This window comes from Scomber scombrus, chromosome 7, assembly GCF_963691925.1.
Source record: "Scomber scombrus chromosome 7, fScoSco1.1, whole genome shotgun sequence".
In the NCBI taxonomy this organism is placed as follows: domain Eukaryota; kingdom Metazoa; phylum Chordata; class Actinopteri; order Scombriformes; family Scombridae; genus Scomber; species Scomber scombrus.
In genome coordinates this window covers 249,389-264,175 of record NC_084976.1, presented here as the reverse complement: position 1 = coordinate 264,175, position 14,787 = coordinate 249,389, and the positions used below count along the sequence as shown (strand labels likewise).

At 40.8% G+C, this 14,787-nt stretch overlaps 1 protein-coding gene across 1 annotated transcript in view; it reads left to right on the top strand.

Annotated features, from left to right (window-relative positions):
• Positions 1-9,072, top strand: part of LOC133983869 (phosphatidylinositol-3-phosphatase SAC1-B) — a 36,886-nt gene extending 27,814 nt beyond the window's left edge. Inside the window, exons 16-20 of the mRNA XM_062423082.1 lie at positions 23-95; positions 2,388-2,481; positions 5,298-5,390; positions 5,475-5,532; positions 5,690-9,072. Of these exons, the coding sequence (XP_062279066.1) occupies positions 23-95; positions 2,388-2,481; positions 5,298-5,390; positions 5,475-5,532; positions 5,690-5,826 (455 nt within the window). The 3' untranslated portion in view covers positions 5,827-9,072. The remainder of the gene's footprint in view (positions 1-22; positions 96-2,387; positions 2,482-5,297; positions 5,391-5,474; positions 5,533-5,689) is intronic.
• The last annotated feature ends 5,715 nt before the right edge of the window (positions 9,073-14,787 follow it).

Below are 14,787 nucleotides of genomic sequence, written 5' to 3'. Positions count from 1 at the left end.
TCCCTAATCTATTCACATGCAGCTTGGGCAGATAATGCGGATGCCTGTGCCAAGCAGTATGCTGGTACTGGTGCCTTGAAGACTGACTTCACCAGGTCAGTTTTCATACAGCAAACAGCTATCATACTGTTAAACACATGCTAACTACATGCTAATGATAGAGGAGATGGAGATGTTAACCAGAGCATAGTTTAACCAATAATGTCCAGATTTCCTATAAATTGAAATTGCTCTGCCATTCTATGACCCATTTTCCAATGTGATTGTGCCCTGAACAGCCTCATGGACCTCACTTGAACCAGAGCAAGCTGTTGTGTGAAGTTAGAGTGTAACCTCAGCAAGTTTACAGAAAACAGTAGTCAATATTCAGAACATATGTCAAGATTATGATTGGATGGTGTTAAGCAATATGGCGGTGCGTGTGGCTCAGAGCTCTCTACCCCTGTGCTTGTTGTTGCTGAATGTGTGCTTATGTGTGTAGGAGAAAACCTGTGTGAATGGTTTGAAACCTGCATACACCAGTGCAGAGTTGCGGAACATTGGATTGGAAGTCGAATCGACATCACAAAGGACTTTCAACAGTCTCATAACATGGCAGGGTTTACAGCATCTAACCAACTCGTTGTAGGTAACAAATGCTGATGCCTCGCTGGTGGAAGAACTAAACCACTTTTTCACCCGCTTTTGAGGCAGAGAGGCCCCACTCTGCTCCTCCGACCTCACGGCCCTCCAGCACCCATCTGCTTAAGCTGCAGGAACATCAGGTGAGAGGGGTTCTGAAGGCCGTAAACCCACACAAAGCCGCAGGACAAGACGGTATAGTGGGCAAAGTACTGAAGGCCTGCGCTGACCAGCTGTCAGGAGTCAGGCCCCCGTCCCACCCTGCCTGAAAGCAGCCACCATCGTTCCTGTCCCCAAAAAAACCACCATAAGCAGCCTTCATGACTACAGACCGGTGGCACTGACCTCTGTGGTCATGAAGTGCTTCGAGAGGCTAGTTCTACACCACCTCAAGTCCTGCCTCCCTCAGAACTTTGACCAGCATCAGTTTGCTTATAAGGCAAACAGGTCAACAGCTGATGACATCGCCACTGTTCTCCACACTGCTGTGAGCCACACTGAGAAACAGGGGAACTATGTCACAATGCTTTTTGTGGATTTTAGTTCCGCGTTCAACACTCAACATTCTCGTCAAGAAGCTGACTGACTTGGACTTCCCACCCCTCACCTGCGACTGGATTAACAGCTTCCTGATGGGCCGCCCACAGAGAGTGAGGTTTGGGCCCCACACATCCTCCACCCGAACACTCAGCACGGACTCTCCCCAGAGCTATGTGCTGAGCCCCTTCCTGTATGGTTTATACACACATGACTGTGTCCTCTCCCACCACTCAAACATCGTCAAGTTCGCAGATGACACTACAGTGGTGGGTCTCATCTCCAATGGCAACGAGACAGCATACAGGGAGGAGGTCCAGAGGTTCGTAGCGTAGTGTTCAACAAACAACCTGTTGCTGAACACCAGCAAAGCCGAGGAGGAAGAGAGTAGACCCCGCCCCACTACAGATAGACAGTGTCTGTGTGGAGAGAGTCTCCTCATTCAGGTTTCTCGGTGTGCATGTGGCTGACGACCTAACATGGTACACCAATACTTCAGCAGTGGCTGGCAAGGCTCAGCAGAGACTGCACTTTTTAGGACTACTGAAAAAATGCCACCTGGAGGCAGACCTTCTATTGCTCCACGATAGAAAGCATGCTGGCGTACTGCATCACGGTGTGGTATGCTGGCTGCACAGCCAATGACAGAAAAGCCCTGCAGTCCTCCTTGGAGGACATTGCAGACTCTCTGGAGCTTAACAGGGCTAGGAAGATCCTAAACAATTAACCCCCACCCCAGAGCACCTTGTAAACCATCGCACAACCAATGCACCTAACAGTGTCCAACATCTACCTCAATGTAACATATGCAAGATGTGCGACATTTGCAATAGACTTTGTGTGTGTGTAAATAGCTCTTAAAGTATTTTATAGTTTTTACTTATAATATATATTTTGACTTTTTATTGCACCACGAGAAGATAATCCCAAACCAGTCTCATTGTGACACCTGTTGTACAATGACAATAAAGGATATTCTATTCTATTCTATTCTATTCTAAGCTGACATTTTGGCCTGGGTGTGGTGTAAATTGAGAACTCATGAATTGTCCAGAATGGATAGGGTTTATTCTCCGTAGAATGTCCTGATGTAATTACTAGATTTGAATGCTTTGGTGTGGTAAAATGTATAAGAGGAAAACTCATGGATCACCAAATTCCTTTAATGCATCGTGTGGAGACATCAGTGATTTTTCTATATGTGGTTCAACTACATGTCGATCTTTCAGGACAGGGAAGAGGACTCAGTGGGGGCTGCTGATGGATGGCTGGAACTCCATTATCCGATATTACAAAAACAACTTCTCTGATGGTTTTAGACAGGTGGGTCCAAACCTTCATAGATACTAGTGTTATTGTATCTCTGTGTGTTATTGAGCTGTGCTTTACAGTTATATTAACACAATAAATATATATATAATATAAGGGGCATTTCAGCCAGTGCAACTCAACTCAGTGCAAGGTGAAATAAACCTGCCTACTCTGGATTTAAAGTACAGGACTGCTGATGGGGTTACTTCACAATCCCAACATAGTCCATGTAAACAAACTACAATGAGTCCACCTTATTAATTTGTCATTTTGGGGCTCTACAGGGTACTATAACAAAATCAGGTAATGTATCTTTGACGTCAGTATTCTGATTGTCTGTTGTAATTGTCGTTTTCTGCACCAACCTCCACAGAACTACTTTATGGTTCAACCTAGACCACTCAAAAGTTTTTCAATGCACTGCATGATTTCACTGAACATTTCAGGGGGTTTTACTTTCTAAAGGTACAGGAACTTTGGGGGCGAGGTTTGTTGGGCTGCCACCGCTGATTGGTTTAAAACAGAAACCACAGCTGCCTCAACTTGTTTACTGCTTCATTCATAAAAACAAGCAGGTGCTTTAGTCGAGGAGAGGACCTTTCCTATTGTTTGTTAACTTTAAAGTAAAGTACGGCTTTGCTGTCGGCTTTCTGACTTGTTTTCCAAAAGAGTGAGAACGAGAAGGAGAGAGAGATCAAGTGAGCTGAGAGCACAAGGGAAAATGAGTCACTGAATGAGAAAAATAAAACATTATTTTCTGATTCATTCTAAAGATTAGACAGTTGCAGTTGAGTCATAGCACTGCTGTTCAAGTCTATAGCACCAAAAAAGTGGATCATATCATTCTAGGTCTAAGATCAAAGAACTGATTTCAAAGTTCTTCTGTTTTCTGATCTGCTGCAACATTATCAACCATCCAGACCTCAATCTGGGATAGGTCTGCTCTCTGTCCCCAGAGTCAAAACTATGCATTAAGAGGCAGCATTCAGTTTTTATGCTCCAAATATTTGGAACAAACTACCAGAAAACTGCAGGTTTGCTGCAACTCTCAAATTGTTCAAAAAGTCTGTGCAATAGAAAATCTGAGATTTCAATTTAAACATATTATGCATGTTAGAAATTGTGGAGCAGCTGAAGCATCCATTGATGGGAGGAGCTGCCAGCAGCGCCTGGGAGGACGGGTAGAGTAAACATTAACCACTGACTGTGGCTTTGGCTACAGCACCACTTGTGCAGCTGGGAGGTCCCTTGCCAGATGGTGAGCAATTGCCGGCCTGCACTTTGACAAAAAAAACAAGGTTTGAGAGGCTTTTGCTCCAAGAGTGAGGGCCACAAGCTATGTTCACAGTTGTATGCGAAAGTTTTGGGTTACAAATAAAATATTTTTGTGATTATTTGTTATTGAAAAGATGTAAACACAGCCTCTCTTCTTCTGCAGATATTAATGCAGAAGTAATTTGTAATTTAATCCTTGTGCAAACACTCAGCAACTATGGGTTCCTCTAAGCAGCTATGTAAAGATTCTGAAAATGAAAGTTATTGATACCCACAATGCAGGAAAGGCCACAAGAAGATAGCAAAGCATTGTCAGCTTGTAATTTCCACAGTGTGAAATGTAATTTAGGGGAACTGTAGAAGTCAAGATGAGATCTGGAAGACCAGCAGAATTCTGAGAGAACTGCTGGTACAGTATGCAGGTCAGAAAGGCAAATCAAAACCCCCATTTAACTGCAAAATCATGCTAGAAGATTTGGCATACTGAGTAATGCTGGTGCACCGTTCCACTGTGCTTACACAAACAAGATTTTCATGGAAGAGTCAGTAAAAAAAAACATACCTGCGTCCTCATAATAAAATCCAATGTAAGGAGTAAGCAAAGGAAAATCAACAAAAGCCAGATGCGTTTTAGAAGCAAGCACTGTGGACTGATAAAGTTATAATAAAATGCTTTGGCCATAATCAGCTAAGGTACTGTATGTTTGGTGAAAAAAAGGATAAGCATTTCATGAAAAGAACACCTTGCCAATTGTTAAGCTTGGGGGTGGAACTATCATGCTATCATGTTGCATTCAGTGGGACAGGAAACATTGCACTGGTGAACAAAAGAATGGATTCCACCAAATACCAGCAAATTCTTGAAGCAAACATTGCACTGGCTTCTACAACAGGATAATGATCCTAAACATACCTTGAAATGCACCATGGACATAGCTCAAGAGACCAAGCGGAAGGTTTTGGAATGGCCCTTGCCATCTTTGAGTAAATCTGAAAAAAGCTGTGCATGCAAGATGGCCCAAGAACATTGTACAAAACGTGTTTTACAGGCTGTGCACATGCCACAGTATTTTTTTTATTTTTGTCAAAATGACAAATGGTGGACTCATTTGTTTTCTGTTTGCTGCTGTCTTTTTAAAAAAAATCAAATAATTATTGATTTCTTACACTGCACTGTAGCTTTTATTCTTGCATCTTATGCTAATACTGTAGTATAGCTTGTTTTTGTTTCCTATTCTCTTTTCACTTTAATAACTTTTTAATTTTATTTAAATGTCAATTTATAGTGATTCTTTTGCACATTTAATGTTTTGTGTAAAGCACTGAATTCCATTTACTACAAAGACGGATGCTCTTGAGTTTCAGATTTTTTTTCCTCTGCATTTCTCTTATTCAATCATATATGCAACTCAAACATTAGTCATCAGAGCTCTGATTTGAGTATCACAAGCATTTAATATCCCAGGGCAGCAGTTAGCGTACTCACCTGCAAAAACATCAGTGCAGAAAGTAAATGTTGAAACAGTTTGAACAGTTGGTCGGATTTAATGCAGGACTCCATTGATCTGTTCCTTGGTAATTATGCTGTGGATGAAGCTGATTGGACCACTCCACTGCATGACCTCAAAGACTTGAAGTTTCTGACGGTAAGAAGGGCTCAGGAAGATGGATAAATACGTTTTTCTTTGTCCCATTCCTTTATTGTTACTTATCGTCTTTTCCTTTTCTAGTTGCCTATAATAATGGTGGTAGCATTCTCTATGTGTATCATCTGTCTGCTAATGGCTGGTAAGAAAAACTGAAATTAAATAAACTAACAAACAGGCATTGCATAAGGGTTTATTTATGCTAAAATGTATTAATATCAGGCTCAGAAAGTGTATGCACTTATTTGTATTTCTGGAAAGTTCCCCATTACTAATTTTGACTTGCTGTTCCCCATCAGGTGACACGTGGACGGAGACACTGGCCTATGTCCTGTTCTGGGGAATAGCTAGTGTGGTGACAGGTGGCCTCATCCTTTTTAATGGACGGGACTTCATAGATGCTCCCAAGCTGATACAGAAGGAGAAGCTGGACTGAATGTGTGTGTGTGGAAAGCAGCTAGGCCCTGGTGAGCTCACCGCCTCATCCTCTACATCTTCATCACTTTACTCCCGGCATCAGCAGGCCTGGAGCCTTTACTAGAAGAGAGGCAGGAGTGGAGGAGGGTGGGGGCTGCAGGGCCAGCCTTGTGTACAAGAACAGTGGAAAGACAGAGACTGGAAGTGCACAGGCCTGCTGCTGTCCACACTGCAGCGTCACTCGTGGACAGGACTGTCTATCCACAGGCTGAACCTCTGGACTTTGTTCTAACTGGATGTCATCATTTCTGATTTCAGATGAATTTTGTGGGACCTATGTAAGATTTCACATGTCCCACTGCATTCCCTTAATGGGATGCATTGGGATCAGATTCAGAAGTGCTGCTGTGATGTCACAGGACAGTATTAAATGAAGTACAGTTTGTACTGTTAATTAGCCTTTATTTTTCTTTTGGTTTGCCATTGCCAAGATATGTTTATCCATGAACAGTAGCTCTGTCTCATCTTAGATGCTACCTGTCTGCCTCTGAAAACCAATAACAGGTTGATATGGCTCAGAGAAATGCTGCCTTATTTAGCCAGGATTAAAATAACATGTATCATTGGAAGTCTTCAGTATTTGGATTGCATAACTGCATTTGAGCAGTATTTATCACCTCATATTGTCAGGGAATATATAAGATAACCAAATTATAATGTGAAGGTGTTTGTGATGAGGTTGTCATCAGTATCTGTTAAACCCATCATACGAAGTAGTATGAAATGCTGTTGCAGACTGTAGAAGGAACGTATAAACTCCTCTGTTTGTTCCTGTTAGTAGCCTGTTCAGCAAAACATGTTAAACTGTTAGAAGGATTAGAGAGGCAGAGTTTAAGCAATTTCTTTAATCTATAGTCAGCCACATGAACAATAATTAGTTTAATAATCTCCACAAATGTATGAAATACAGTAGATGTTTTTCCATGATGTTTTTTATCTATTGACGAACTATATTAAATGCAAAATCAGAGTACATTATACACTGGTTAAATAAGTATTGAACACGTCACCATTTTTCTTAGTAAATACATTTCTAAAGGTGCTATTGACATGACATTTTCACCAGACGTCAGTAACAACCCATGCAATCCACACATGCACAGAAATAAAACCATAGGTGTCCATAAATTAAGTTATGTGTTATTATGTGAAATGACACAGGGGAAAAGTATTGGAACACATGAAGAAAGGGATGTTCAAAAAGGCATAGAAAGCCAAAACACCAGCTAAAATCTATCAGTAATAGAACAGAAAAGACAGCAATCCTGCCACTTGCAAATCCATATCAACTGGTTCATTCCCAACTGATGGCCAATAAAAAGGTGTCTCATTACCAAGGTGTCATACAAGAAACATCTCATGATGGGTAAAAGCAAAGAGCTCTCTCAAGACCTTTGCAACCTTATTGTTGCAAAACATACTGATGGCATTAATTACAGAAAGATGTCTAAGCTTCTGAATGTTCCAGTGAGCACTGTTGGGGTTATAATCTGGAATAGGAAAGAACATCATTTCACCATAAACCAGCCACGACCAGGTGCTCCTCGCAAGATTTCTGACAGGAGCGAAAATAATTATCAGAAGAGTTGTCCAAGAGCCAAGGACTATTTGTGAATACCTTCAGAAAGACCTGGAATTAGCAGGTACAATTGTTTCAAAGAAAATAAGTAATGCACTCAACCACCATGGCCTGTATGCAAGCTCACCACGCAACACTCAATTGCTGAAGAAAAAGCATGTTGAAGCGCGTTTAAAGTTTGCTGCACAACATTTAGACAAGTCTGTAAAATACATTTTTTACAGGTGCTATTGACATGAAATTTTCTCCAGACGTCAGTAACAACCCATGCAATCCACACAGAAATCAAACCGTAGGTGTCCATAAATTAAGTTGTGTAATAATGTGAAATGACACAGGGGAAAAGTATTGAACACATGAAGAAAGGGAGGTGCAAAAAGTCATAGAAAGCCAAAACACCAGCTAAAATCTATCAGTAATAGAACAGAAAAGACAGCAATCCTGCCACTTGCAAATCAATATCAACTGGTTCATTCCCAACTGATGGCCAATAAAAAGGTGTCTCATTCTCAATTGCTGAAGAAAAAGCATGTTGAAGAGCGTTTAAAGTTTGCTGCACAACATTTAGACAAGCCTGTGAAATACTGGGAGAATATAGTCTGGTCAGTTTGGAGGTCAAATGGCACTGCACATCACCCCAAAAGCACCATACCAACAGTGAAGTTTGGAGGTGGGAACATCATGGTGTGGGGCTGTTTTTCAGCATACAGCACTGGCAAACTTCATATAATTGAAGGAAGGATGAATGGTAAAATGTACTGAGACATTCTTGATAAAAATCTGCCACCATCTACCAGGATGATGAAGATGAAACAAGGGTGGACATTTCATCAAGACAATGACACCAAACACACAGCCAAGGAAACTCTCAATTGGTTTCAGAGAAAGAAAATAAAGCTGCTACAATGGCCCAGCCAATCACCTGACTTGAATCCAATAGAAAATCTATGGAATGAACTAAAGATCAGAGCTCATAGAAGAGGCCCACGGAATCTTCAAGATTTGAAGACTGTTTGTGTGGAACAATGGGCCAAAATCACACCTGAGCAATGCATGGGACTAGTTTCTCCATACAAGAGGCGTCTTGAAGCTGTTATTACCAACAAAGGCTTTTGTCGAAGTATTAAATAAATTTCACTAAGCGCGTTCAATATTTTTTCCCTGTGTCATTCCATTTTATTAAACATAACTTAATTTCTGAACTTATTTATTTTGGTTTCTTGTATGTAGAGGTTACTTGGGTTGTTCCTGACATCTGGTGAAAATTTCATGTCGATAGCACCTATGGAAATATATTTACTGAGAAAAATGGTGATGTGTTCAATACTTATTTTAGCCACTGTATATTTAAATAACGGATTAAGCAAACACAAATTTTCTTGAATTATAAAGTACAGTATGAAATATTGACTTTGTTTATAATTTCTTCCACTCACATCTCACACTATTCAACAATTCGCCAGACAAAATGTACAACAGCAAAGTATTAAACACACCAAACAGCGGCACAACTTCCAGCTTCATTGGAGAACATACATTTTGTTCAGACTTGACATCTTGGACATGTCTTACAATTTTAACAAATGTTTTATGTAACAAATGTTATTTACTGTTGAAAACAGAAGTTTTGTAATCCTCAGCCACAATGAAAGCCTTTATGGGCAGTCTGCTCATACACTTTTAACTCAGCTCATTAAACAGCAAGAGGTACATCCAGAAACTACAGTACATTTACTGACAGTTACACTGCCCATTCATCATCTATTCACCAATAACCTGGTAACATTTCTTGCAAGTCAATCGTCATGTGTTGAAGTGTATCATCACAACTGATAGGCTACTGTAAATGTAGGTATCGTGGAACTCACCACTTGGGGTTTACACCTATTTATTTTCCACAAAAAGTAAATTTGTGTGTAGAATTTAGTTATTTGTTTTTTCTTCATAATTATCATATTCATTCCATTTGTCCTTGCTCCATCCACACTTCTTTGAATACAGTTGTGATACTAAATTGGACGTTGTTACAAGTCAGTTACAGGGATAAGCTCATTTAAATGACAGATGGATTTAATGGATTTGGTTCTGATTCGGGATAGAGATGTGTGATATACCTCAGCTTTCGCCTTTTACACAATGTTATGTTATTATGGTGGTAAGAATGTTCAACTTTTTGAGTTGATGAGGAACACATTAACTTTTATATCTGAAGACGTAGATTTATGCTTCTATATTAATATGTTCCAGATGAATGTTCCCCAGATGCCGATGCCTGTACCACCACTGCAATACAGACAGTTGTAATGTGTATTTGTTATATTTCCAAATTGTTCATCCCTACATCTTTCATTCACTTTGGTCGAAGTACATAGCCTGATTAAATATAACACTGAGGATTCTAAATTAGATTTTAACTGAATTTTTTAATTCAGTTAAAAAAGGGACCTTGCAAATGAGAAGGACCTTAGTCAGTTCATAAATGTATAGTTTGTTTACAAAAAATATCTCAGGAATTACCTTAAATAACTGGTGATGTAGTTTTTTAGCAAACATTACCAAAACAGGAGATAATAGTGTATTTGTTGGGGACTACTTTTAGGAGCAGATTAATCCACATCTAGTGCTCTAGTCACTAGAGTCTAGTGAGTATTTCTGGCTGCAGGATGGTGTGTGGGATTGAGTCAAAAAATTTAAAAAACACTGCATTTATGCTAAAGAAAGAACATGTCACCCAGTGTAATAGTGTGGCTTATTGATCTGTTTTAATCGTTTCTGGACAATAATGGAGCTCTATGACACACAGGAATAAGCTATATCGGTCTAGTACAGTCTGGACATTGTAATTTGGTACTACTTAAAATGTATATTGTCTGTTTGCCAGCAGTAACACATGTGAAATAAAACTGTTTATAGTGTAAATTTAAATTAAACGTTAATATTATGCACATTCAAACAGTGGAAGTGTCAAGAGTTTCAGATAATTAAAAAAAAAAAGCATAATAATGGAATATGCAGAGAGTGAAAAAAAGCAAGCACATCCAAGAAGAAACATAGTTGAAGCAAGCCAACAGGGTTATGTTGAGATGACATTATGTGGGGCGTAGGAATTTAGATTCTTGACTGTACTATGTGTGGAAAGCAGCACCAGTTTGGTTCCACTGAGGCACCACTGAACCCTGCTGTGTGCATACACAGTATATGTGTTTTCATTCCAATCCTTCCTCCTCATGTTTTTCCATTTCCATACCACTGACATGCCTCCTTTGACATTAAGCTGTAATAATAAACTGAACAAATGATTGCTGTAATATTCTAGTTTTTTGTGCTCTGTTGTCATCATAATATGAAATGTTGTTAGCTCAGAGCTGGAACGCAAGTATTTACTTTTACTTCATATATATCTGCATTCATTGTTTTTCGTTGTTTCTTTGCTTTTGGGTTTCTTTTGTTTGGGGTTTTTTTGGGCCCAATGGGGCAGAAGAACAAACTGACAAGCAATATTTGACACATCACCTTCTTTATTTAGCAGGTTATTTAGATCAAAAAGCTACAAAAAAACACAGCCCCAGTTGACTAGGAAAATACTAGTGCCTATACAATGTCAGGAAAGTCAGCACTGAAACAAGTAATGCTTTCATGAAGATTAGGAATTCAGAGGATTGGAATTTTGTTTGGTAGTAGTAAATATAGAAATAAAGCTGTACAATGCTTTTAAAAAGTGCTCTGATTTAATATATATGTTCCCATTATGTACACAAAAAGTGGAAGCTCACACATAGAACACCATAAAGTGCTGACTTAAATGTTTCCACACAATTGAACTGTCTCAGTCTCGGCTGTCTGTATGTAGTGAATTAGGGTAATGTGGGACACGTTTTGTAGTTCTCACATGTGTACCATTTTTGTACATGAAGCAAATACAATATATCAACACTTTATATAATTTTGAAATTCCCAAGATGTTCTCTTATTAAATCAGAAGACAATTTTCAGATAGTGTACTCAAGGGGAACATGGAACATATATTAATATTCCTTGTATCATCTTGTTTCAGAATTTATTTTGTAATCTGGGACACCTTGTGTTGAAATCTGGGACACTAGTTTTTATTTAAAATAATGTATTACAAATGTCAAATTTCAAGCAGCAAGAATTATAATAAACATGTTATGAAGTAATAAATGTAGCATTGTATTTAAAAAAGATAATCATTTTACATTGCATTTAATAATTAATTAAGTTAATATATGGATAATAAAATATATTTGTTCAATGCACTGAATTAACTGGTATATACATAAACATGGCATGTAACATTTGATGTCAGACTAAAACCTATTTCTTTGACTTGGCTATATAGGTAGCTAGTTGGCTAAACGGTATGCTAACAGTGAGCTAAGTGGCAAATCACAACTGTGTTTTAAATCCTGATCTTAAAACAAATACAATTGGTACATTTCAAGCCAAAAGTAAATAAAATATACATGGAGATATTTAACTTTAATAAATGCATATTTTCCTCAATCAAATAACATAGTACCAACTGTCCCACATTAGTCAAACCATGCTGTCCCATTTTTGAAACAACTGTTTCTAAAGTGGGACGACTAAAGATTGTGGTAAAACACCTTTTTTTTACTGTCATAATTACAAGTACCAGTACCTATAGTGCAAATTCACATGTTTTGCTGTGTTTTGATTTAGATATGTTTTGCTGTGTTTTTCTGTTTGCTGTTTTTCTTAATTTGGACATTGATTTGCTGGAAGTGCACATACGGGAACTTGGGACTGCATAATTATGAACAGCTGTGATTTGATTTGCCGAACCCTTTCTCTGCTACAATGATTGAGACTTGATTGAAGACAGGTGCGGGGTCGAGGCGGCGGGAAAAGAGATAAGAGACACAGATCAGCAGGATGTCGAGAGATGAGCAGCACGTCGGAGCAGCAGAGGGAGAGCTACACTCACCGAGAGCCGAACTGTCTGGTGGCGCGGCTTTCCTAGAGGGACTTCGTCAGTGTAGAGTTGACTTACGTGAGAGGAGCTGCTGGTACAGAGGGAGGACCGGGATCGATGTGATTCACCGTTGATGTAGAGCCAGTGCTGTGCCTCCAGGGACCTGAGCTGCAGGAGAAGCGGAGTTTGATGCTGCGCAAAATCTGAGATAAGTAAAGGAACATATTCACTTCCTCTCTCATATGTGTGTATGTGCCATCTCTGGGTGTGTATATGACTAAGCGCCTGCCTGTGTCCCTGTCAGTGCCGGCTTGCAAGGACCCGAGCTGCAGGTGATGTGGAGCTGCCTGAGATGCTGCGTATGAGCCAACGGTGGGGCCAATAGCTGTGGGGCCGGAGTCAAAGCCCCCATTGCTGCTCCCTGCTTCTTTTGTTGCTACTGGGACTGGACTTTTGGGCTGACTAAGGCCTGTGTATGAACAGTGACTTATTTGGACTCTTCTTGTATTGCCATGGGTCTCTGATCGAGTTTGGATCCCAGGAGTCTTAGTGCTTTTAATAGCTGAATAGTTTTATCTCACTGTTTATTTATTGTAATTTGTATTTTAATAAACTTGTAAAACTGAAAGAGGGTTACAGCCCCAACCCCAAGAAATGACCTTAATTATTTGGAACAATTTAAAAGCCAGCTACGCGCAGAGCTACAGCAGGGCCTGATGAGGGAAGTAAAGGAGCAGATGAAGGCTCTTTCAGCTAGTCTCATGGAGGAAGTTAAAGCCCACCTTACAACACGGGCTCCCAGTAGCCGATCCATGAACCGTGCGATGGCCTCAGCACGTGTCCCCCAGACACCTCCTCCCTATCAGGGCATAGCCAAGCTACCACGTCAGCAGCCAGTGATCATCCCTCCTCAGTCAGAGATGGTGGGGCCAGGCGGGGGAGTTCCGGTCCTCTGAAATGATGCCAACGCGGAAGTAACTTAAAACTGCATTCTATCAAAAGGCCACCAGGGGGCGACCGTTTTGGTGTCAAAAGGACTTACAAGTCAATGAAGAATTCACCAACTTCTCACTTGATTTATAACCTCAGTAAACGTTTTCAAAATGTGTTTATAGTCTCAAACGCTAGTTTAAAGCCTTCTTCAATGCAGTATGATGTTCATTTGTGAAATGTTGGCCTCCCTGATTTTATATTTGACGATAAAGCAGGGTATGCATTAGGGTGTGGCTACGTCGTGATTGACAGGTTGATTGGTTCACGATTCAGGAGGGCGCCTCATGCCCCTCCTGATGCCCATATAAGTAGAATCCGTGTTTTTATTTTTCCCGGCATGCACCGGAAATTTTCAAGATGGTGCTGCCCAGATCCGAAACTATAGGCTTCCGAGCAGCAGTCCACAAACCAATGGGTGACGTCACAGATGTTACGTCCATTTCTTATATACAGTCTATAGTTTGGACACAGGTATCGGAAGGTGCAACTAACCAGTCTTGCAGTGTCATTGTAGAACCTCTCCCCAACCAAGCAAAAGAGTGGTGCGTGGGGCGAACGCTGGCAACGCTGAATGCAGGTCGAGTGCCCTGCCGGTTATGCAACCCCAACCCGTACCCAGTGGAAGTGCCTCAGTGCCAACCCCTGGCCCAGGTGACAGAGGTAACAATGGCAGATATCCAAGGAGAACAAGAGCTCGTCTTTAGTAGTGTGGCATCAGACGTGGTGGAATTAGAGGTGAGACAAATTGGGGCTATGGGTGTTAACGATGTTACTGAACCACATCCTGCGCTGTCTTTACAGTGGGATGGGCTGACTAAAGACCAGCAGGGGGAATTGACCAGCCTGCTGTGCAAATGGATAAAGGTATTTGCCAGCCACAAGGAAGATTGTGGCTGTACTGGAGTGGTGAAACACCAGATACCTACTGGTTCTGCACCCCCTAGTCGTGAGAGGTATCGGCCCATTCCCCCAAGCCTGTACATAGAACTGCGAGCCTTACTACAGAACATGCTGGAGAGCGGCATGTCGAGGGAAAGTGCCAGCCCCTGGGCAGCGCCAATTGTGTTCGTAAAAAAAAAAAGATTCAAGTTGGAGATACTGTGTAGATTACCGTAGGCTTAATGCTGTCACCCACAAAGATGCTTACTCGCTGCCCCGTATTTAGGAGGCTCTGACCGGGCTCAAATCTGCCCAGTGGTATTCTACATTAGATCTGCAAGTGGCTATTGTCAAGTAGAAATGGACCCACTGGATAGAGAGAAAACGGATGGTTACAGAGGTAACCGTGGTTCTATGAATGAAGGTCAACACGCCACCGTATGGGTCACTCTCTCCGAGGGTGAGCTGTTTCAGGAGACAATGTAGCAAATTAACACCTCCACCCCACGGGC